At 45.6% G+C, this 24,589-nt stretch overlaps 2 protein-coding genes across 4 annotated transcripts; one reads left to right on the top strand and one right to left on the bottom strand.

Annotated features, from left to right (window-relative positions):
• Positions 1-3,800: 3,800 nt before the first annotated feature.
• abhd12 (abhydrolase domain containing 12, lysophospholipase) lies at positions 3,801-19,293 on the bottom strand. 3 transcript variants are annotated; one of them, XM_047351780.1, is made up of 13 exons: positions 19,160-19,293; positions 14,997-15,144; positions 9,750-9,871; positions 9,348-9,453; positions 7,718-7,868; positions 7,393-7,438; positions 7,152-7,284; positions 5,825-5,862; positions 5,646-5,725; positions 5,484-5,566; positions 4,771-4,849; positions 4,238-4,365; positions 3,801-4,165 (listed from the first exon to the last, which is right to left on the bottom strand). In XM_047351780.1, the coding sequence occupies exons 2-13, from the start codon at positions 15,140-15,142 to the stop codon at positions 4,129-4,131; spliced, it is 1,149 nt and encodes a 382-aa protein (XP_047207736.1). In that variant the 5' UTR covers positions 15,143-15,144; positions 19,160-19,293; the 3' UTR covers positions 3,801-4,128. The 3 variants fall into 3 exon arrangements, with proteins under 3 accessions (XP_047207736.1, XP_047207737.1, XP_047207738.1); XM_047351781.1 differs by lacking the exon at positions 19,160-19,293 and adding an exon at positions 16,042-16,058; XM_047351782.1 differs by lacking the exons at positions 9,348-9,453; positions 9,750-9,871; positions 14,997-15,144; positions 19,160-19,293 and adding exons at positions 8,663-8,773; positions 8,865-9,220.
• A 48-nt stretch (positions 19,294-19,341) lies between these two features.
• On the top strand, positions 19,342-23,791 carry gins1 (GINS complex subunit 1 (Psf1 homolog)). Its single transcript, XM_047351783.1, has 7 exons — positions 19,342-19,473; positions 20,009-20,073; positions 20,597-20,695; positions 20,778-20,868; positions 20,965-21,081; positions 21,155-21,229; positions 23,627-23,791. The coding sequence occupies exons 1-7, from the start codon at positions 19,399-19,401 to the stop codon at positions 23,693-23,695; spliced, it is 591 nt and encodes a 196-aa protein (XP_047207739.1). The 5' UTR covers positions 19,342-19,398; the 3' UTR covers positions 23,696-23,791.
• The last annotated feature ends 798 nt before the right edge of the window (positions 23,792-24,589 follow it).

Raw genomic sequence — 24,589 nt, 5'->3', positions numbered from 1 at the left:
CACAACAATCATCAATGGAAATCAAAGTTATTAACCAATGGAGGCCTGGATTTGGAGTCACACACAAAATTAAAGTGTAAAAACTCACTAGAGGCTGATCCAACTTTGATGTAATGTCCTTAAAACAAGTCAAAATGAGGCTCAGTATTGTGTGTGACCTCCACATTCCTGTATGACCTCCCAACAACACCTGGAGATGCTCCTGATGAGACGGTGGATGGTCTCCTGATGGATCTCCTCCCAGACCTGGACTAAAGCATCCGCCAACTCCTGGACAGTCTGTGGTGCAACGTGACGTTGGTGGATGGAGCGAGACATGATGTTCCAGATGTTCTCAATCAGATTCAGGTCTGAGGAACGGGCGGGCCAGTCCATAGCTTCAATGTCTTCATCTTGCAGGAACTGCTGACACACTCCAGCCACATGAGGTCTAGCATTGTCCTGCATTAGGAGGAACCCAAGGCCAACCGCACCAGCATATGGTCTCACAAGGGGTCTGAGGATTTGTGGCCTGCTGGAGGTCATTTTGCAGGGCTCTGGCAGTGCTCCTCCTGTTCCTCCTTGCACAAAGGTGGAGGTAGTGGTCCTGCTGCTGGGTTGTTGCCCTCCTACGGCCTCCTCCACGTCTCCTGGTGTACTGGCCTGTCTCCTGGTAGCGCCTCCAGGTTCTGGACACTACGCTGACAGACACCAAACCTTCTTGCCACAGCTCACATTGATGTGCCATCCTGGATGAGCTGCACTACCTGAGCCACTTGTGTGGGTTGTAGAGTCCGTCTCATGCTACCACGAGTGTGAAAGCACCACCAACATTCAAAAGTGACCAAAACATCAGCCAGAAAGCATCGGTACTGAGAAGTGGTCTGTGGTCCCCACCTGCAGAACCACTCCTTTATTGAGTGTCTTGATAATCACCAAAGATTTCCTCCTGTTGTCTTTTCCATTTGAACAACAAGATGTGAAATTAATTGTCAATCAGTGTTGCTTCCTAAGTGGACAGTTTGATTTCACAGAAGTTTGATTCACTTGGAGGTATATTGTGTTGTTTAAGTCTTCCCTTTATTTTTTTCAGCTGTGTATAATTCATTTCAGGAGCTTCTTGTTCACAGCCGGGTCACTTCCTGTCCTTTTTCTGTTTCTGACCTTATGGATCAGATTGTGAGGTAACGTGGTTTGATAATCTGGGTCAGAACTTCTCAGCTGAACATTGGACAGAACTGTGTTAAATTAGGACAGTAAAGCTTGGATATTTCACCCTCATCAGATATGAACTTGTGGTGGGTTTAGGCAGCTTCATCATGAATACTGGTTTGATCCAGATCATTGAGAAGATTCTGGAAGAACCAACAGTAAAAACAGGTCTATTTTGACCACAGAGATTGTTTTTAATCCTTTCAGGAAGTGATGTTGCGGATTTTAAATCTTCTCCAGAATCAGTTTAGAAATGAGGTGAAGTTTAACTAAAAACATCTACATCTTTTTTTGTTGTTGTAATGTTCGAAGATGTTTGGTTCTGATGTTTTGGATCTTTAAATCTGCATTAGTCAGATCCGTTTCGTTAAACTAAAATGAAAAGCTTTTATCTTCAGACTGACCTCATTTCACAGCCTGTTGGGGCCAACAACGCTTCTGTTCTCTGCACCAGTAAACGTGGTTTTATTTTCCTTTAGTACCATCCTCTGGGTTGAACATCCAGGATGGATCTACAGGATTTCCTCTATCCATCCGGCCTGCAGAACTGGAAATGTTCTTTACTAATGACATAAAACTAATTTTTCAGATTTCCTGCAATGTACTCGTTGTCTTCCACTTTATCCGGGACCGGGTCGCGGGGGCAGCAGACTCAGTAGACACCCAGACGTCTCTCTCCCCAGACACCTCCTCCAGCTCCTCCGGGGGGAACCCAAACCGTTCCAAGTTAGCCGACAGACATAGTCCCTCCAGCGTCCCCTGGGCCTCCTCCCAGTGGGACATACCTGGAACACCTCCTGAGGAAGGCGTCCAGGAGGCATCCGGTATAGATGCCCGAGCCACCTCAACTGGCTCCTCTCGATGTGGAGGAGCAGCAGCTCTACTCTGAGCTCCTCCCGGATGGTCGAGCTCCTCACCCTATCTCTAAGGGAGTGCCCGGCCACCCTACAGAGGAAGCTCATTTCAGCCGCTTGTATCCGGGATCTCGTTCTTTCGGTCATGACCCAAAGTTCATGACCATAGGTGAGGGAAGGAACGTAGACCGGCCAGTAAATTGAGAGCTTTGCTTTTCGGCTCAGCTCTCTCTTCACCACAACGGACCGGCACAGCGCCCCCATTACTGTGGCAGCTGCACCGATCCGTCTGTCGATCTCCCGCTCCATTCTTCCCTCACTCGTGAACAAGACCCCGAGATACTTAAACTCCTCCACTTGAGGCAGGAACTCCCCTCCAACCTGAAGAGGACAAGCCAAGCCACCCTTTTCCGGTCGAGTACCATGACCTCGGACTTGGAGGAGCTGATCTTCATCCCAGCTGCTTCACACTCGGCTGCGAACCGCCACAGCGCATGCTGTAGGTCTTGGCCAGAGGGGTCCAGCAGGACCACGTCATCTGCAAAAAGAAGAGACGAAATCCTCTGGTCCCCAAACCAGACCCCCTCCGGCCCTTGGCTGCGTCTAGAAATCCTGTCCATAAAAGTTATGAACAGGACCGGTTACAAAGGGCGGCCCTGCCGGAGTCCAACATGCACTGGGAACAGGTCCGATTTAGTGCCGGCAATGCGGACCAAACTTCTGCTCCGCTCGTACAGGGACCGGATGGCCCCTAATAAAGGGCCCCCGGTTCCATACTCCTGGAGCAACCCCAAAGGGCATCACGAGGGACACAGTCGAAAACCTTCTCCAGGTCCACAAAACACCTGTGGACCGGTTGGGCAAACTTCCATGACCCCTCGAGTACCCTGTAGAGGGTGGAGCTGAGGTTCGACAATCGGTCGGACTCTCCTCTCCAATACCCTGGCGTAGGCCTTACCAGGGAGGCTGAGGAGTGTGATCCCCCTATAGTTGGAACACACACGGGCTCCGCTGGAGGACTGCTACGGGGAGCTACCCTCGATGGCTCCGCGCAGGCTAAGGGGCCTCGGCTATCTGCTGGTTTTTCAACAGCGCGGAGCCGGGCCTCCAATTCAGACACCCTCGCCTCCAAAGCTACAAAAATGCTACATTTATTACACGTCCCATTATCACTAAAGGAGGCAGAGGAGTAACTGAACATCTGACACAGAGAGCAGGAGAGAGGAGAAGACTCAGAGAAACAGCAGAATGGGTAGCCATGATTAAGCTAAAGCTAAGCTAGCGACCCTTTACCACTACTAGAAAAACCGTGTAAAACACGGAGAGTCCCCAAACGTTAAAAGTAGCAACAGAAACTATGTGTTTTAACTTGTTTAGTAAGAGATATTATAGTAGAGAGAAATCAGATCAAACGAGAGAGCTTCACACACCAAACAATTTACCAAGTGCAACAGTGAGAACAGGAAGTGACGAATACGCCTTTCCAGTCTGAACCTACAGGCGCCTTATGGGTAACAGAGTCCGATTGTTGATCTGATGTCATTGTTTACTGATAGGCTGTCTGCAGCTCTGATCCAATAAACTGTTGTCATTGATTCAGGTTGGTTCTGTTTTTTTTTTTTTTTTAAATGCTGACATTACGAGAACTGTTTGATCCAAACATTTTTCCTCTGAGGTGAGAAAACTTAAATCAGAAATGTGAGTGACTGGCGCCCCCTGCTGTTTAACTGCTGAGTTCAGTGAATGACTGCTACATAAAACAAAATATTTTATTCTTAATTCAAGTCAAAACAGGCTTCAAACAGACTGATTCCAGACAGGTGAGTTATAATCGGAGGAGGAGGAGAAACCATGCAAGTGATGAAGAATCAGCTGCCGAAAAAAACCTAGACAAAACTTTTCTTTCGCCCTTTCAGTCTCTTCAGTCCACAGGACCACGGTCACCATGGTAACCGTGTGAGCCGTGACATCAGTCAGGGGTGATGGGAATGCTAACGGAGGAATGTTGAGTTCAGTCCGAGAAAACGGTGAGTCTCTTGTTTGTATTGATAAGAGGTTAAAGGGCGTGTCCATCAGTCCGTCCTCACGCCGCAACGGGACGAGTTGTTCCGAGGAAATCACTGGGAATAAAACAGAACAGTCAGTACGATGCTCCGATTCAGTCAGGATCTGAGGCTCAGCAGGGTTCCTACCTGAGGATGTTTGGCAGCTCCGGGCTCCTGTAGATGAACTTGTGTTTGTAGGCAAGAGATGGCAGGAACGCCACGAACTGAACTTTGTGACCGCTGAGGCTCTTCGACTGCGATGCCAGATTGTAGAGCTGCAGGATGGCGCAGAGAGCCAGACTTAGTCTGAACAGTTCATCAGCTAGGGTCAAACAGTCTGAACAGTTCGTCTACTAGCAAGTCTGAACAATTCTTCTGTGAACAAAAAACATCTTAAGAAATATTTCCAGTGAAATATAAATGTTTATTTTCTTAAATTTTCTAAATGAACCCCTGGAACATCAGAGTTCCTGAAAAAGTTCCAAACTTGAAGTAAAAGTTTCAAGAAGCTTCATTTTCTAAAATGTTTCTGATTTGTGGAAAAAGTTTGGAAACTCCAGAACCTAAGGCTCTGAGAAAAGAACCCAAATTATTTAAAATTTGAGGGTTTATAATTAATGGAAAAAAAAAGGTTTCTGTTGTTTCTTAAAGTTCTGACCCGTTAACGATCGGCATCATACCTTTTTCCCAAGATGGAACGGAACAACGCTGTCGTCCTCAGCATGCAGGATCAGAACCGGACAGGAGATGTGGTTGATACTGAAAATGATCAATAAACCATTAAAACCCGGAGCTGACAGACATTAGGTGCTGCTATTAGGCAAACTGGATTTGATCAAATTCAGCTCCAGTTGTAACTGAGCTGTAAGTTCTGCAGCTGCTTAGAAACATTCCGATTCAGCAGGATTTAAAGCCTTTAGAACCAGTGACCTGGATCAGAGCCAGCAACCCTCTGCAGGTTAGAAACTCCTCAAATGTTGAGAAGAACCAACATTCAAGTGGCAGCTAGAACTGCTTTTTAATGACGTTTTGAAAACCTTTCTTTTCATTTATTTTGGCTTAAGTCTTTGATTAAAACCCAAACTAAGTTCCATGAGCCACTAAAGTTCTGGATCGCCCTTCTTTGATTCATCTGAGCAGTTCCTTTCAGTTTAACTGAAACATTTTACGGGTCATAAAGTTCTGTTTAGTTTTGAAGCAGATAATGACTGTAGAGTTTCTATGGTATGAGGTTTTTTTTTCTAGAGACTGAAAATCAAACCCAGATTCTGGTTCTCTGACAACAGTCCTGAGATGGGTCATAGAGCTCCTGAAGGATTCTGACAGGTTGGCGAACAGCCCTGAAGCTTCTTTCCTGCAGCTGACTGAAACAGGAGGTTCCAAGTGAACATACTTCTCATCGCTGGCGAAGCGGATGTTGTTAGCTGAGATGGCGTCCAGGAAGAACCAGTCAAATCCAGGCAGGTAGCGGTACACCTGGAAAACATAGACACACTCAGGACAACCTGCAGGTCTGAGTGGGTGAGATTAGATAGTGGGTGGGGTTTGCGGTTACCATGGAGAACGGGTGGCTCTTGGCCTCCTCTCGGATGTTGGTAAACGGAGACTCCAAGATCAGAGCGTCCGGAGGACTTCCTGCTCATGACCAGAGAACATGGAGACATCATGATGTTCTGAAGCTGCAGCCTGGTGTGTGTGTGTGTGTGTGTGTGTGTGTGTGTGTGTCTGTCTTACCTCGGTCACAAAGCCGTCTCACCAGATTTGTGGCAACTCTGAAACAGAAATATCCGATTTAATGCAGAGATCAGTGAAGTCATCATCCTGTCTGTGAGGACCAGTGGTCCAGTGTTTGGGAGGAACCTCTGAGCTTCTGTCTGATTCAGGAACCCAAACTGGAATATATGTTCCTGTGTTTAATAATAAAAATAATAACACACATTGAGCAACCACTGTCTGTCATTGAGTCATGCTTTTATTTTGAAAGCGGGTCTGTAAATGTGACTTCCTCCAAGTACTTTGGCAAATTGAAGTATTCTCTCAGTTAGAGTCAACAGGATACAGTAAACTATCCAGACTAACAGCGATATCTACCACAAAATCCACAACACTCCTGATTTCTTCAGCAACGTGACGGAAGTTAAGTTAGTCGTTTCTGTTCCTTTTTCAGAACCAGGCAGAGGCTCAGCAGCTACTTCCTGGAGGCTGGACCTCAGCCAATAGGAGAGAAGCTGAGGCGGCAATGCTGGTCCAAAGACTGAGTTACTAACTCAGTTACTGCACTATCAAAGTAACTAGTTACTAGGCAAAGTAATCATCCAGTTACTTTTCAGACTCTAAAATGATGGTACAAGTTGCTGACCAGAAGAATCAAGCTTTCCTGTTTGCAGGGTGTAGGATGGTCGGAGCTGGCGCTGGCTGCAGCAGGGCCCGGGTTGCTGACCACTAGTGTTGTGGACGGGTGAGACGATGCGGTGCTTCATATGGTTGGAGTTGCTGGTCACAAACGTGGATCATTTCTTTGTTCCCGGACATAACTTGCAGATCAGATGCACATTTTTGTCTTTAGCTTCAGTGAACGTGAAACGCTGCCTATTCTTCCAACTGTCCAACGCTGTCTTTGAATTTACAAAACTCCCCTCCATCGTCATCTTTCTCTCTAGATGTTGGTTTTATTCTGTCCTGCTTTTTCCTTGATGAGCTTTCAAAAACACTCACTGCTGCGGGAGAAAAGCACTTCTTAAACCCCGTTTACTGAGTTGGAGAGTAATTAGTTAGATTACTCCGTTACCAAAAAAGTAACAGTTACCAACACCATTATTTTGTAACGCCGTTACTCTCAACACTGGTCATTTACTTAGTCTGTATTTATTCTTAATTTGGTCAGGATTGGTCCTCCATAGGGAAGGAGGTAAATGATATAATCTTCTTCTTCTAGTATTTTACAGATACATTTAGGGTCAAGGTTAGGTTATAGTAATGAATAGAAGTCAATGCAAGGTCCCTGTAAGGATAGGGCAACACTGTGTGTGTGTGTGTGTGTGTGTGTGTGTGTGTGTGGTACCCGGTCCCCAGAGAGTGGCCCCAGATGTAAAGCGGAAGAGATTTCTCCATCCTCTGTTTCAGCCAATCATAGATGAAGAGAGCGTCTGATGTCATCCCTCGCTCTGATGGCGATCCATCTGAATCGCCCCACCCTGGACGCGCACACACACACACACACACACACACACACACACACACACACGTAAGATGCAGCAGCAGCTGTGTGTGTTTTATGTCTGTCCTGATAGATGACCTCTGACCTCTGTAATCAAACGTCACCACATGGTATCCCAATGAACTGAGGACCTGCAGCAGGACAGAGACGGGACACGGGTCAGATGGTTCCTCACAGCAGGAGAAGCATGTTCATGAAGCGGTCCATGCTCGAGGTTCTTCCCATTTGAAGATGAAGCAGTTTGTTCTTCATCCACTTCAAGCTGTTTCTCAGACTGGGGGAAAACCTGAACCCTAACCTGCAGGGATTTAAACCTATGACCCCATTGTTGCAAAGTGCTAGTCACTGCACCGCTGTTCAGCCCAAGAACGTTTCATCTCTTGAAATAAACATGATTCAGGAGTTTTCACCTTGTACAGCTGCACCCGGTGGTCGCCCCCTCTTGTCCCTGCGTTTCCATGGAGATAGAGGATGACGGGGTGGGCGGAGTTAAAAGTGGAGACGTACCAGTCGCCATCTTTCCCCTGAGCTTCCCTCCACATCCGAGCGGGAACCGTGTGCCTGACAACAAGGAGACACAGCGTCACCTGAGGTCCGACTGTGTTTTGTTTCATTGACTGTCAGAGATTTAAGAGCACCAGCAGTTTGGGTTCTAAAGTCTTTTTATTAGATTGTGTGTAGTTCACACAAACACCTCAGAGTTGACCTTTCACCTACAACAGCTACTTTTCTCCAAGTCCTTTAAAATATCCTCACCATGCTGTTGGGCTAGTTAAAGTACTCTCTTATTCCTGCAGGTGGGTTCCTCACGTCTCCAGAACTTGAGAAGTGTGGAACCTCATTGTGTTGCTATGCCACCAGAAAGGTTTAGGCTGACTGGCTGGTAGAACATGTCAAAGTTCTTCTTTTGTCAGTAATCTTATTTTGCTCATTTAATAACAGAAAATAATCCATATATTGGTTGTAAATGTCAGGACTGGTTATTATTACATTAAACTGGTGTAACCTGTTCAGTGGAAAGGTCACATGTCTGAAAGTCAGTCAGGAGACGATTGTTAGCACCACAGAGAAGAAGGAGCTGTAGCTCACATTACCCTAAGTATACCTCTGATTGGCTGACCAGCCCTCATGATGACTCCTCTCCTTCAATTGAACCATAGAATCTATCAATAAGACTTTTTGAGTGAAGGAAAGACAAACGGATTCCCTTTGATAAATGCTTTAGTTTGCATCATCTCCATCTGCAGCTGACCCCTGTGACCTTACCCAGAAAACCTGCAAACTTTCATATCTCTGATTTGGTTCATTGTGATCCAAAGTGGGAAAATTCCAGGTATCAAGAACCTGTTACTGACTGAGTGCTCTCCAGGCGGACAGAACCAGCTCCGTGTCCAGTGACCCAGTCTGTCCTGTAAGCCGAGAGACGGGTCAAAGGGAACCTCACGTCAGGAGATCCAAGCAGGGTCCTTGACAGAGGTGACAGAACAGTTCCCGTTGGACTGAAGTAAGCCATTTTTGTAAGTTCTACTGTCATGGTTCTGAAGCTGATCATCGTACCTTTTTGTGTAACCCGTAGAAGTCAGAACCAGGCTGTAAAAGTTCTCTAAGATGAGAGGCTGAGAAACGAATGAAAATGAATCTTTGATTGAAATCATTTAGAAGCTTTTCATAGAAAGGAACCTTCTGGTCTGCAGTTTGTTAATAAACTGGTTTATATTTGTTCTGTTTAATAATCAGTGAGTCGATGTTGGTTTGATTAACAATTTGTAGCATTTCAGATATTATTGTTTTTTTATGAAAGGTTATTTTATGAGATCAATACATCCTGCACAACGGTTCTGACGGGTCGTGGACCGTTTGGTTAATGATCCTTAATATAGTTTAGAGAACTGAATAAAGTTTCTGCAAACATTCAACAGAACATTTCATAAAGCAGATCAATTACAGATTAAATAACTTTGCTTCCAGAACATGGAGCCATGAGTCACATGGAAGCCTCGACAGACAGCAGAACCTCAGGAGTTTCTGTGGGTTCAGTACCAGACTCCGATCTTCAGGCCCGCCTCAGCCTCCAGGTAGAAGTTGTGTGTGTGGTTCAGTCCCTGGTCCAGTGGTCGCTTCAGGTCGATGAAGTACGGCACCCTCACTGGGACAAAAAACACATAACTTCTCACTCAGAATGTTATGGGTCGGTGTCTTTCTGTTGATTAAAAATGATCCAATCATTTTTCATCTGTCAGAGATTCTGATTCGTTCTCTGAGAATTAAAGGGACATTTGCATGACTTCCAATAAATGAATCGAGACAAAGATCTGCTGGAAGAAACACTAGATTCCACTTTTTTTTTGTTACAGCGTAGAGAATCAGCCAATCAGAGCTGCCGTACAGATCCAGGATGTGAGGATGATGCTGACAGATCCCAGATCAGATTGAAACACTCACCAAAGTTTAGGAAGACAAGTTTGGCCTGGATGGAAGGGAAGAGTTTGATGATGAAGGGGATGGAGATGTAGACCAGGAGCAGCACCATCATGATCCTCTTCATATTCCCCAGCAGCCCCAACCTGAGGAGAACAAACAGCCTGGGTCATGAAACATCTACACACTCAGGTTGCACTTCAGTCTCACTGCAGGTTCAACTGATTACATCTGAAAGCTTTCAAACAGCTCATTACATGTAATTCAATACATGCTGCAGTCTGAGAGTGGAGCATCTTCACTCAGAGACAATCTGTGACTAAAATCCACCAGACAGTGAAGGTCACATCAGTTTGGGTTTTCGCTCTTCACAGCACCGCCTGATTCCAATGGATCAGGGTTCAACATACTGGTGACATCAGAGCCTACCGCAGTCGCACTGAGCGCGCTCAGTCAGCAGCTCAATAATTAATGGAGGAAGAGTGAGAGTTGGTAGCTCTCAGATCAGTTACATGCTCCTGGGTCGAGAGGAAGGTTTCTGTTCCTGACCTGATCTGGACCGGCCTTCTGCTCTCAGCCTCAACTCCATCATTTCCGGGGATGCTGACGGAGCGTCGGGAAGTACTTAGTTTACATCTGTTCATCCTTGACCCGGAAAACCAATGCTGTTTTCAGCATCTGTTACCTCGGTTACCCACCTGAAGTCACCCAGTGATATCTACAGCAGGTTTGATGGTTTCAGGTACCAGTTGGACTGGCTGACTGTAAAGGTGCTGCAGCAACTGTTCATACGAATGTGGGAACACCAAGAGGCGGTCTCCACGGTGATGCCGTCTCCATGGTGATGCTGTCTTGTAAGTTTTACTCTGAACAAATGTCCGCTGCTGGCTACGGACGTATGGAGGATTTTACGTTTGAGAAAGCTGCTTTGTGCGTAGTTGGGCTGATGACATCACAAGAGGCAAAGAAATCATGCTGATCAGCTGACAACCTATGGTGGACGAGCATCTTCTCACAAGGAGTTGATGGATGCAGCCCTGGATGGAGAAGCTAAAGCAAACTGTGACCACGTCAACAATCTTCTTCAGAACTTCAGAACTGGTGCAGATCTGTTTCTATTCCTGTTTGGGTTTTTCCATGTTCACCATTGATGAAATGAGTAAGTTCTGCCTGTATCACCTTAAATAGTTCACGGTGGGGACTTTATGGAGAACGCAGGGAACCATTCATTACAACAGCAAATAAAGAGGGCAGAACAATGAGAACAATACTAGGAACTCATGTCTGACACTGGATTAACCTATGACCTTCACTGACTGATTATGTCAGGTTCAAGAGATTCTCTATTTTTCAAAATAAATGAACTAATGATGAGTTCAAGGACACAATATCTCCAGAACTGTTCTTTTTGGACCCAACGGCTCCTCATCTGTAGGTGAACGTACAGTTTCCTCATCTGCTGTCAGACAGAGCTGAGCAGGAATGCGTTTCCATTCGAACTCATATTGGACTCGACCCGTTGGCTTTGCGGCCAGAAACAGAAACTGGACCTGCAGAGAAACAGTAAACTGAGGCACGGAGCAGCTAAAATAAGTCATGTTTTATCAGGTCCAGGAGGAGGTGCCGCTGTAATCTTTGCTCTGATCTGGTTCAGAACTGGTTCTGCTGCTGACATCAGAACGAACAGAACAATGTGGAGGATTTATGGGCTAATCCCGGACTGCCGACCAGCCGGCTCATTCAGATTCTGTTTGGATGAAAACGGCTGGATCACAAGAACCCAGCTGCATTACTTTACTGAGGCCTGAGACTGGTTCTGTCTGTCCACAGCCAGGCAGAACCACTGACAAGAACTTAAGCCTTAAATAACGTCACAGTTTGAAGACTGAAAGACACATCAAAAAGTCTCTTGAAACATGAGCATCAGAACCTTCTAGTGGACCCACACGTTTCTGTGTCTGCAGTGTTTTCTGTAGATCTGACAGGTTAAACAGAACCTTCAGCTCCAGTTTCTTCAGAACCATCCCGAGCTGAAATCTACTGGAGGTAATGAGAGTGTGGGCGTGTCTCTCTGCACTCTGATTGGTCAGAAAACAGATGGTCCTACAGCAGTAGAGCCACCCTGGCTGGAAGGAGACAGAAACATCTACGACTGGATGGAGAACCTGGACATGTGGAGATGAAGCTGTGCTCATAAAAGGAGATTATCTTCCAAAGGTTCTGAATATTAACCGGGTCAGAACTGTCATCTAAGCTGAACATTTTGTGCAAAAATCTGAAAAATCCTCAAACTTAAACTGTGATTGGTGGAAAAACTCTAAAATGGATCAGAATGATGACTGGGTCAGGTAAAGTCCAGCTTTCTGTGACCCATTCAAACTTTGAATGATGGTTCTGATGGAAAGGATGGCTGAGATATGGATGTCTAAACAATACTGGGTTTATTACCAGAATCCCATTTGTGTCTGTAGGAAAATATGAAGGAACATCATGTCACACGATTCCTGGTTTAACTTCAGAACAATGAACCAGACATCCCCTGGTTCCAGTCTGGGTTCTGATCCACACCTGGTTTTGTGTTTCAACAGACTTTAAACTGGACCTGAATTGGTCCCCGCTGGTTGTTGGTTCAGATTTGAAGAAATGAGCTGTTTGGATGATATGAGTGACAGCCGATCAGTGCTAAGGTTCTTCAACACCTGGGGTCCGGCCCGGTTAGAAAACAGAACTTCAGCCGTAAGTGTGATGACTGAGAAGAGCGGGTGAGACTGCTGCAGTCATTGAACTGACAGGAAGTCATGACTCAGACAGGAAGTTAGCGTTTCTGCTCCAGCTCTGAGGTTTCTGCAGATGTTCCGTCTCATTGCAGACCGGAGCGCTGATGAAGCGCAGGTCATGTGTGAGACATCAGCTGAACGACCCGGTCTGTGATAGGTTTGGGCCTCACTCCGCAGGAACTGAGGGGGCGGGGTTAAGATAAGTCAATGAATGCAGCAAATCATGCTGCATTCTGGGCCACCTGACATGATCCAAGACGCTGACTCAGAATCCAGACTTCTGCTTCCAGATCTGGTTCAGGAATCAAACCCATGACCTCCTGCTCTGCTCTGAGGTCACTTCCTGTCACAGTGAAGGTCAAGGCACTGCTGGAGACCATCTGCTGTCAGTTTCTCTTCCTCTGCTGGTTCAGTAAATTCATACCTGAGCTGTCAGTAAACAGCCCAGAACTGGTTTTATCTGCAGAACCAGAACTACGGATCCAGATTACTTCAAAGGATCGCAGGAAGAAAAAAGAACAGGATCAGGTTATTGCTTAATGTTCTGCAGCATCCTGATCTGATCTGAGGTCAGGTTCACCTTCAGTCAAACATCTGAGACGTTAATGAGGATTAGACAGAGGAAGAGGAGGAGGTGTGCAGGAAGCAGAAGATTACCTGATCTCCTCCTGAGCTGTTTACCTCACACACAGATCAGTTTGGTCAGAACAACCTGATCAGAATAAATAACGTTCACATGGTGGTCCGACGCGCTCAGTTTCAACACGACATGTCCTCAGGTCTTTAAAGTGCCCGTGGCATTGAATTTCCACCATAAATCCAATAACATTTATGTAAAGGAAACGTTGATAAAATATATTAAAAATTTTATTCATGCCACTGCAATGAACAGTTGTGGAGATATACGGTCATGACTTCATTAAAAGACATTTCCAGACGACTCCTTTAGATTTTGTTGCGCTTTTTGATGACATCAGAGGGGAACCCCAGCAGTAAACTGACTGCTGCTACAACGGCAGCTACACTGACAGCAGCTAGAATCTGATGTTTCTGTAGATTTATTTCAGTCACTATCAGAGAGATGCAGCAGAGTCAGGAGAACAAAGTCAGCTTTCATCAGGTAGCAGAGCACTGGCTTTTATTGAGCGATCTGCGTATGGTTGTTGGAGCTCCTCCGGGCCTCGCAGGGGACCGGACCGGACCGGAGCAGATACGGTGTAAATCCAGGGTTACAGTAAATACGGCTCTGAGGAGAAGCTGAGCAGCATGGCTTTAGACTCTGCTTTAACATCCTCCTCGTGTCAGATATCTGACCTCTGACATCATTTCTCTGGTGAATTCAGAGGTTTCTTGTTAGAAGCAGTTTGCTGAGAAGTCCTCTGATCACACCTGGCTGTGCTTGGTGGGACCAGCCCATCTGTTCCTCCTCAGTTTTCCAGCTCTGATCCAGGCAGCTCTGATCCTCATCCCTTCAGGAAAGTAGTGCAGACTAACGGCTGCTGTCGTAGTGTTGCTGCCACCACCAGCGATGCACCGTTTCGCCATATTAACGCTGCTCTCACTTGGCTTCTACCTGAACAGTTTATCACTGACGCTCACACAATGAAGGACCCGAGACTTCCCCTCTGATGTCATTTCAGGGTGACATTGAACTTGCAAAATTAAACATCGAAATATGTTTATTTTGTGTCACAATTGTCTTTTATCACGTCTTTAATCCTAAAATGTCAATCACTACCCAATTCCTTCAATATTAAGATGTTTTCTTTCAATTTCTGCATTTACAGGAAAAGCGAGTCCCAGGAACTTTAACTTGTCCCTCAATCTGTCTGCAGATGTTCTGACTTGGAATCAGTGAGGGATGAAATGAGATGTTTCAGGGAATTAAAACAACTTTTTCTCCTTCAGACACAGAGTTCTGCTCTGAAACACTGAAAGAGTCCAGATGCATTCACAGAACCTCAGGCATCACAACTCCTACTTTTATCTGCGCTACAGCAAATCTTCCAGCTGTGAAATCTGATTTTACTGCTGGGATCTTGGTTCATTATTAAGGAGCGGTAACAGAACATCTGCTATAAATGGACCCGAGAGCTTCAGAACCTATTAACCAGCTCCATTATGACCCAGGCTCTTGAAGGTTACACTCAGAAACATGTTCAGGTGTTTCTGAGCATGCTTAAAGCTCCAGGCCTTTGTTTAGTAGAAACAGATTTGTTCAGTCTGGTCTGAAGTATCCGGTCCAACCAGCTCCCCATCTTACCGAACCAGTCTGACCAGTTGGTCTGTAGACTCTGTTTCCTGTGGGCCAGTCGTCCTGACTTCAACAATCTCACATTTTTATTCATCTCTTCTTTTTGAAATTATTCACAGTTTATCTGCTCATTATTTTATTTAGATCAGAACCAGATAAACCTGCACAGAACCAAAGTGTAAAACATCTCTGACTGACATCAGATCAGTATCACCTGTCCTCCTCCTCCATGCTCCTCACCTTCTGAAGGGCTTCTTCCCCATGCTCGGCTTCACTTCCGGGCCCTGTCGGCCGCCGGACGCGGGCTCCGCCGCCTCTCTGCCGGGACGCTGCTTCAGTTCCAGGTCACTGTCCCTCTCCGCGGTCAGGGAGCTCCGATTTCGCATCACTGAAAGGTCCAAAGAGACAGCTCGTTAACCGGGGGAAGGAGACCGAAAACCCGGCCTGTCCGCAGTAAGTTCTGGCTGGTCTCGGAGCCCTGAGAAGCGGTGACAATCAGACCGAGTCCCCGGTGTAGCTGCACTGACAACCGCAAACAACAGCTGATTTGTACCGAGACTGCCGCAGCCAATCACGGCGCAGAGACCAGGCCACGTGGTCAGAGCCGCGCTGCCTCCACGGTCTCAGGGGAAGCGTCGGAGCAACGGCTTCCAAAACAAAAGCAGCGATGCGTTCGAGTGTAGCCCGGAAACATTTCATCTCAATCGGTTTCCATAAAATGTATTTAGTGTGAGAAACTGTTTAAATGTTTCTGAAACGATCCGAGTTCATGTGAGAACAAACTGAATCCAAATAGAACTTGGACCTGTTCAGATATTTTCCTTCACATTGATTTTATTCCGAAACAACCAAGAGTCCGAGTTTCAGGCTGTCAACGTATTACAGGGTTAGGGGTTAACAGTTAATTCTCGGAGTTTTCAGATTAAAATCGTTTTTAATACAAAAAGAATGATTAAAGCTCAATTTAAGTCTGATTCTGAGAAATCAGGTAAAACATCATAACAGAAAAGAAATACTGGATTTAAAATACCTGTCAGTAATAAAAGGGTTATGAATCAAACATAACAGCCTAATGATGGTTGAGGTCTGTCACCATCCTGCTGGAATAAGCACAGAGCTCCCAGGAAAACTCAAACCTCCTGCTCTGGATCATCAGGAGGTCAGCATGGACTCATGGAGGCTCGGCCCAGATGGACCACAGAAGACAAGTCCACTCCATGCCATGTTCACCCTGATATCTCCCGACGTTCATGTTGAGAAGATGAACTTTGAACTTCACTATTACCTGTCTAATGCTGACGTAGAAACAGCAAAGCGGCGTCACAGGTTTGCAGCAATGTCTCCTCCCTGACACTGACTCAGCAGCGCCCCCTGTGTCCAGAAGCTCAAACATCAGCAGTGAGCTGCTGGAAAGGTCCCTCAGGTGTCCTCTCACTGATGCTCACCTTCATCCAGTCCAGACGGCGTCCACCAATCAGCTCCAGCAGTGCCGGGTTCACGCTCCGCTGCAGAGGCTGGTTCCCTTCACATTAAACTAAAGGTTTTATAGATTTTATTCTTTAATGGATCATTGCAAAAAGTTTTTGTAGGAATAAAAAGAGTAAGAGGGGCAGGCATGATGATGAAGGTCACTGATGTGTTTTATTTAAAGAGAACCTGGAACATCTGAAACAGGACAAGTGTAGCTCATATTTCTCTATGAATATTTAAATCTAAAAACAATAAATAGAAACAGTTTATCTCTGACTTGGAGAACATCTGATTGAAATAATCCTCAAACCAGAGTTTTGTATCCTGTCCTGAGCCTCAGTCATTCATCTGCAGAACCCTGTAGAACCTCCATCTGAAGAGGATCTCTGGGTGTTGGATCATTGTGGAGAATATCAAACATCAGCGCTGATTAACGTGAGACAAAGCTGTTATCTGGAGAGCCTCAGAAAGTATTCACACCCTTTGAGCTGTTCAGTCTGAGTTTAGGGGGGTTTATTGGGATTTTAGGGGAGAGACCAATCAAAGCATGTTCCAAACATGTCAACACAATCTCCACACAATAATCAAACCCCTCAACATGGACTTTAAATTAACAGAACAATAAACATTCTAACTTGGTCAAATTTAACTAAAAGCTTTAACTGCACTTTGGACCAAACAATATTTGTACTGACTCCACCTTCTAGTTGGTAACCTGCACCTTCAACCTGAAGGAAGGAGGACAAGGTCCTCTAAAGGGGGCTGGGAGGGTCCCTGCCGACTGGGATGGTTTCAGCCTTTTTCACAGTCTGTTCCAGATGTCAGCCAGGGGGCGCTGTTCAATGCTAATTATTTTCCTGTCAGTTTTAACAAGACTGAACAGACTGAGCAATAAAACCAGATGTTACAACAACCTCAATAAAACGTTTATAGAATGAAATCATCTGGGTTTTATCAGGTCTAAAAAGATTCAGTCATCTTAAAAAATAAAGTCTTTGCAGGTCCTCCTTCAAACTGCTGCAGGGTGTTGGTTCAGAAAGCAACTGAGAACAACCAGCATCATGAAGACCAAGGACACAGAAGACAGGTCTGGGAAGATGTTCTGGTTCAGTTTAAAGCTGGGTTAGGTTCTACAACAACTTCCCAAGCTTAGAACATCTCCCAGAGTTCTGTTCAATCCATCATCATGAACATGGAGAGAGGATGGACCACCTGCAGACCTACCAGGACATGGAGGTCCACCTGAACTGACAGGCTGGGCAAGGAGAACATTAATCAGAGAAGCAACCTGGAGGCTCATTGAAACTCTGGGTGAGCTGCAGAGATCCACAGCTCAGGTGGGGGCAGTGGTGTCGCAAGCTTTTCAAACGTGTGAGGGGTGTTTATCTGTGGGGGGCATCGCCTGTGAATTGAGATCTTAATGGCCGTGTTTTAACTTCTTCTGCCTCTCTGTCGTCATCACTCCTGGAAACATCTCAAATTACATCCTAAAAACAATTAAACCTGAACTGGGAACTTAATAAACCGTTACACACACACACACACACACACTGTCGGCTTTAACTGATTTCTTTCACAAACTGTAACTCAAACATAGTTTAAACCTAGATTTATTGAATTGCTGACCTCTGACCCTTCATGTGCTCTCTCTGAAACTGATGCCTCCTGCAACTGCCTATCCAAAACCAGCAGGGTGCAGGTTGGCCTGAAAATGATGGAAATACTTTAAGGCTCAGTTTACAGAACATTTAATCCAATAAAATATATTAGATATGTTTTCATTCAAATAGACTTTTAGCTTTTTACTGTAATATCTCTTGAAAAAGTTGTCAATCTTCTCTTGACTTTTTCTTTTCTGCATCTTAGTTACATTAAGTGATGGTGTTGGTGTTCAACCATCTCACAAGGTAAAGCTGAGGGTGTTAAACACCCACATCCCCAATTATTAGTGTTCGTCATGTAGTATTGTGTGTCGTTTGCTACAAGTCATGTAGGAGACACGTCAGACGTGGAAGATGGTGCTCTCCTCAGAGGAGAAAAGACCTGAAATTATGGAGAACATGCAAAACCTGAATCAGCCTGAACACACCATCCCACACAGTGTAACATGGTGGAGACGGCATCATGCTGTGGGACAGGGAAGCTTGTCAGCGTTGATGGGAAGATGGATGGAGCTAAATCCTGGAAGACAGGCTGTCAGAGGCTGCAGAAGACCTGAGACTGAGGTGGAGGTTCTACTTCCAGCAGGAGAACCACCCTGAAGATCTAGCCTGAGATTCAATGGATGGTTTAGATCAAACCAGATTCATGGCCTAGTCAAAGTTCAGACGTGTAGCTTTACCTGCCATAGAACTCTAGAACCAAAGTATTGACTCGAGAGGATTGAAAGCAAATGCACGCCACACTTTTAAGATTTGTATAAGTAAAATATGTTAAAAACTATCAATCAGTTTTCTTTCACTTCACAGTGATGCACAACTTAGTTCTGGACGGTCACAAGATCTCAGTAAAATGCACCGCAGTTTGGACTAAATACGGACACGTTAAAGGGGTGTGAATACTTCACTGACCGCCTGCCAGACCGTGTTCAGGGCTGACGTTTGTCTTTAGGACCGTTTTTGTGTCTCCAGGTGAGCACGTCAGGACACAGCAGCTCCTGATGCTTTCTGCAAACACAAATTCTGTTCGGATTCGGTTTCCTCTTGGTTCTGTTCAGTCTGAGGTTAACCTGAGGCTGAAGGTGCTTAAATTAAACTTTCTGAAAACAGATTTCATATTTTTATCTAACCTGAGCCTGTTTAAAAGCTGCTATGACCCGGAAGTAGTGACGCAGAATGACCGATGGCGCTGCGGACTGAAACTGATTGTTTACGTTCAGAAACATAAAAACAAACAACAACAACAACAACAACAACAACAAAACGTCATCTTACCCACTAAATGTGACTCTGTACGATCTTTTCTTTACCGCATCACTGCTAGCCTGTCTGCACATCCTGTTTGTCCCACAGCGGCTTCGGAGGCCACACGTCACTGGGTCACATGATCATAACAACGAATTTTACCGCGAAGCTGTTGCTCTGCTTTGTGGGTCGGTCGGGATTTTCCGCCGGTGGGTTTAACGGTAGAATCCCGGTTTCTGGGCGGTGTGTTGGTGGTCTTCGGCTCCAGGATGTTTTGTGAGAAAGCCATCGACCTCATCCGAGAGCTGCACCGGATGAGTGACGGTCAGCTGCCCGCTTTTAACGTGAGTAACCGGGGTAGGATCCAGCTGCTGACAGCGGGACGGAGGCGAAACTCCATCCGGAAATCTATCGGTTTAAGGTTTGCCCGCGGTTTTAAGCTGGAAACGGCACGTCGCAGACATCACATCACCGTTTTCAGTTAAGACTGAATGTTCTGAACATTTCGGCTCGGATTAACACGGTCCAGTTCGGTAGAATCAGATGTATAACTGAGAAGATGCTGAAACTGCTGACATGAGGACGTTTGAAATTGGTCGGATTTAGATCTGATAGCGTCTAAAAGCTAAAACTAAAAGCTCGTCATGAAGACATTTGTAGTTAATATCCGGTGTATAAAACACATCGGCTTAGATTTAACGCGTTTTAATTGGCTTCTATCAGAATTATAAAGACAGATCAAAGTCAAGGTGGATGCTCTGTTTGGACCACGATCTCCACCAGTAGTTCCCAGTAAACCCAGTTAATAACCAGCTTGAGCTTCAATGTTTCAACCAGAACCTGGTCTTATCATCCGAATTTGGTTCTGTGTGGTTTTAGGAGGACGGGCTGCGGCAGGTTCTACAGGAGATGGAGGCCCTGTATGAACAGAACCAGGCTGATGTGTGAGTACCAATTCTCTTGAACAGTTCTACAGGTTCTAGGGTTCTTCTGGTTCGTGGTCTGTTGAGGTAAAGCGTCCTGTTGTCTTCAGCCCATGGCCCGGATGTTTTCAGAACAAACACATGAAAAGCTGATTGATCAGTTTATGATGAAACGGAACTGATCCAGAACCGGTCCAGAACTAGACTGAAACTGAGAGAAACAGCACCCAAAGTTTACAAAGGAAAACTCTGAAAGACCCTCAGAAGGTCCAGAGAACTGATGATCCAGATCTCTTTAATGGATTTTGGAGTCTGTTAAAGAACTCTTGCTGATCCTGGATCTCCACTGAAGATCTGAACGAGTAAGACGAGTAGATGATCATGCTGGTTCTATGAAACATGAGCTTCTGGGCCTTTTTTAAGAAGATCAACCTGAACAGACTGCAGAAAGACCAGGATGAGGTCAGAAGCTGGACTGAAGTAGACAGAAGAAGCAGCTGAAGTTCAAAGAAGGTGGACCATCTGACAATTTGATCTTTTTCAGGAACGAAGCGAAGACCATCGGCCGCACTGACCTCATCCCCTCCATCAAACTGCGTCACTGCTGCCTGCTGAGGAACCAACGCTGCATCTTCGCTTACCTGTAACTCCACCCACAGTCATGTGACCAACCCCACCTGCAGTCATGTGACGGCTGATGTTCATCTGTTACCTGCTGTTTCCAGGTACGACCGGCTGCTGAGGATCAGAGCGCTGCGCTGGGAGTACGGCAGCGTGTTGCCCGCCAATGTCCGCTTTCACATGTCTGCAGAGGAGGTCAGTGACATCACTTCCTGTTGAAGAGTTTCTACTGGGTGATCTAAACAGCTGAGAACACCTGTGTGTGTGTGTGTGTGTGTGTGTTATGTTCAGGTGCAATGGTTCAGTCAGTATAAAAAGTCTCTGGCCTCCTTCATGCGTTCCATCGGTGGAGAGGAGGGACTGGACATCACGCAGGACATGAAGCCTCCAAAGAGCCTCTACATCCAAGTGAGTCACAGCTGTCTGACCTCTGACCTGCGACCTGACTCTACACTGCTGACCTCACCATGTATGTTTCCAGGTGAAGTGCCTGAAGGACTACGGAGAGTTTGAGATTGACGATGGAACGGTGATCCTGCTGAAGAAGAACAGCCAGGTGAGAACAGGAAGTTCTGTTGTTTTCATGTTAGCATATTGATGCTAAGTAGTCCTAGCATTCTAAGACGTCCCCTGGTGATACATTAGCTGTTAGCATACAGATGCTAAAGCAAAGCTAACAGTAGCACTGTAAAGCTTCATGCTGGACACCTTTTATCTACTTGGGCCGGTGTTGTGTGAAATTCTGTTTCCCTGAAATAATCGGGTTCCTCCTTCTGTGACCACCGTGTTCTTGCCTCACACAAGCAGAACCTCCTCGCCGGTCTGCTGTCCACTAACCGCAGCCTCCCAGGACTCAGACCAAACCCTGAGAACTGTGGAAACACTAGATGGGGAACAACATGCAGCATATCCCAACAATAAGGTGGAAATGAAAGCAGAACAAAGATCTGCAGCAGCTGCTGTAAATACGCTGGTTTCTTCATAGCAGAGAACTTCTTGTTCTCATATAATGATCAGCTGGCGATCCTGACGCATTTAAAACATGCTTGGAAACATCACAGGCTTTTCATTCATTATGTCTGAAGACACGTTCTCCACTGTTTTCACTTTAATCACTTAATCAAGTTTTCCTTTTTCACTTTTCTTGTGGAAATCTGGAAACCTTCATGACACTTTACTCTGAAACGAAGAGGAAAAATGAATCCACCTACAAAGTTGTTTCTTTAAAACTCACCGGACATAAAAAGCGTCATAAATAATTAGATTTGTGTTTCAGTCTCATGAAGACGTTGATCTCATACAGGATCAGAGAGGAGATGAATCCAGTCATTCTTCTTAAACCATCTGTTTTATTTGATGGGGTTCTTCAACATTTCTGTCGGTGCTTTCAGATTTGAATCTTCTGGTGATTCTGAGGCTCTGAAACAACAGATCAACAACACGGGACCAGTTCTGCTTCATTAACCGGTTGGACGGAAGATAAAATGCTGTATGCAATTCTGCAGATTTCTGCTGAGTATTTCTTTACTGCTTAAAGATGTAGTACAGACGCAGATCGTACTTTCCAATGATTTGTAGTTGAACACGCATTTATTTCCTGGTTCATGAAAGGCCACGCCCACAGAAACATCTGAAAACCTGATGTTTCTTCATGAGCTTTTATGGTTTAAACCAGAACGATGAAACTGAATCACATTCAGCCTCAATAACGTCACACACCTCAGAAAATGATGGAAACTGTGAAACTTCCTCTGTTTCTGTCTCCTGTAGAAGGAAATGCTCCTCAGTCTGAGCGCTGAGGAGCAGAAAATGCATGAGAATCATCTGAGGGACACTTTCATTCTCACTGAGAAGAAAACAGTGTCAGATCAGCAGATTAACTCCTAACAAGTCAGGTTTGATGGTTCCTAAGGTGGACCAGCTGGAGACAATCAAACATGTCCAGAAATAGCTGCTAAAGTTGCTCCTTGTTGTGGAACGATGGCAGCTTTGGTTCAGCTGGAGGACATCACCAATGGAAGAAGTCCTCCTGACCTGCTGGTACATGATGATGCATGGCTCATCAGCTGGTTCAGATTGTCCAGGACAATCATCTTGGAGCTCTGCATGGAGCTGACCTCAGTGGTCCAGAGGGAAACCAGGAGGAACCGTGGGTCTCTGGTACCAGTTCTCACTAACCTGCGGTCCTTTCAACCGGAGCTTCTCAGAGGGAGCTGACTGACAGGTCGGGTATTTATCATCCCTGAACCGGGCCGTGCCAGCCATATGGGTCGGCCTCATCCAGATGTTGCTCAGATATAGACAGTTCTAGAAACTGTGGCTCTCGTTGCAGCGAGAATGTAATCAGAGCTACGGACTGGACCCATACTGCCATTAGGGCCCCATCTGGAGGTCAATATGCTTTAGTGAATAGAAAACATCTTATATATAATATAATATATGTTCAACCTATTAGTGATGCGCAGATGTGTCTCACTAATGCAACGATGGTTTCCCCAGCTCATGATTCCTTTATACAATAATAATAATTATAATAACTATTCTAACTCTAATAGTTGTGTTGGGGCCAAACCTCCATCAGGCTCCTGAGTGATGGAGGCTTCTAGGTCATTATTGACGTGACGTCTTAAATGGTTTTAATGGTTTAAGTTCTTCTCATAGTGTGTTTTCTTCCTCATGGAAATATAGGAGACATGTTCACCTCATTATAATAATCATCATTGAGCTATGATTGAGCTCGGTACAGCAGCTAGATGGCGCTGTTTGGATCTGATTTTTGGTTTCAGACATCAGATTTTTTTCTTCTTCCACCAACCAAAGCTGCTCACTCTTCTGAACATGAGGGCCCTGGTGATTTGGACCTGAGTGAGGTGTTGTGGTGGAACCACGTCTCATGTTGGTCAGTCACATTTTACCTCTCAGCATCCTAACAGGAAGTTGTCTTTGTTCTCAGCACTTCCTGCCGCGGTGGAAATGTGAGCAGCTGATTCGCCAGGGCGTTCTGGAACATGTGATGTCATGATGACCAGGAGAGGATGACGGCAGTGTCTCAAGATCACCTGAACGCCTCGGCGGCCATGTTGTTTTGCTTTGTACAAATAAAGTTAGCTTTTTCTAATCTTTGTGTCGTCACCGTTAACGGTCTGCAGAAACAGATCCTGGAAGGAAAGAGTTGTTACCGGGCAGGTTTCAGACACTGAACTATCAGTATCTCTTCCTGGTTCAAACTGGTAAATAAGAGCTGTGAGCTGATTGGTTGTTAAACAGACAAAATGATATGAACAGAAATCATTTTAAAGATATTTTTTCGGTACTAGTGGCCTTTATTTTTTATTTTTAGACAGTAGGTAGACAGGAAAGAGGGGGAGACATTCGGCAAATGTCGCCGGGACTCGGGTCCGGGACTCGAACACGGGACGGCCGCTTCGACGACTATAACCTCCATATAGGGTCGCGCCCCAACAGAAATCATTTTGAACCCCATTAGTTTCTGCAACATTTCCACAGAACAAGCATTATACTAAGCAGGTGAGAACAGCAGCATTTAATCAGTGGGCCACAGGTGAGTTAGGTTTGCTGCTTGAACAGGAGGTCTCACTCTGAGGTTCAAACAGGTTGATGCAGACACATTAAGGTTAATAAGGTGGCCACGCCCACCAGCTGCTGATAAATGGTGCTTTATTAGAGACCACAAAACGTTTTACACCACAATCAGTCATCCACCCACTGATGGTGGGTGGATGACTGATTGGTAGCCACAGCTGCCCTGGGACACACTGACGTGAAGCTGCCATACAATCGGTGCTACCGAGCCCTCTGACCACCATCAGCAGGCAAGGAGGATGAAGACGGACAGAACGGGTTCGAACCAGCAACCCACCGATTAAAGGACGAACTCCTACAACCTGAGCAACAG

This window comes from Girardinichthys multiradiatus, chromosome 22 (assembly GCF_021462225.1).
Source record: "Girardinichthys multiradiatus isolate DD_20200921_A chromosome 22, DD_fGirMul_XY1, whole genome shotgun sequence".
Lineage (NCBI taxonomy): Eukaryota > Metazoa > Chordata > Actinopteri > Cyprinodontiformes > Goodeidae > Girardinichthys > Girardinichthys multiradiatus.
The sequence above is the reverse complement of the archived record's forward strand: the minus strand, read 5'-3'. Positions and strand labels throughout refer to the sequence as shown.

What these genes read in the sequence shown, in the direction of transcription:
- gins1 (XM_047351783.1), top strand. Translation starts at nt 19,399, where the DNA reads ATGTTTTGTGAGAAAGCCATCGACCTCATCCGAGAGCTGCACCGGATG. An exon ending in GAACAGAACCAGGCTGATGT is followed by an intron (nt 20,074 to 20,596) that starts GTGAGTACCAAT and finishes GATCTTTTTCAG; the next exon opens with GAACGAAGCGAAGACCATCG. An exon ending in CAAAGAGCCTCTACATCCAA is followed by an intron (nt 21,082 to 21,154) that starts GTGAGTCACAGC and finishes GTATGTTTCCAG; the next exon opens with GTGAAGTGCCTGAAGGACTA.
- abhd12 (XM_047351780.1), bottom strand. Translation starts at nt 15,142, where the DNA reads ATGCGAAATCGGAGCTCCCTGACCGCGGAGAGGGACAGTGACCTGGAA. An exon ending in CGCTTCGCCAGCGATGAGAA is followed by an intron (nt 4,850 to 5,483) that starts GTATGTTCACTT and finishes GATCATTTTCAG; the next exon opens with TATCAACCACATCTCCTGTC. An exon ending in GAGCTGCCAAACATCCTCAG is followed by an intron (nt 4,166 to 4,237) that starts GTAGGAACCCTG and finishes TTTTATTCCCAG; the next exon opens with TGATTTCCTCGGAACAACTC.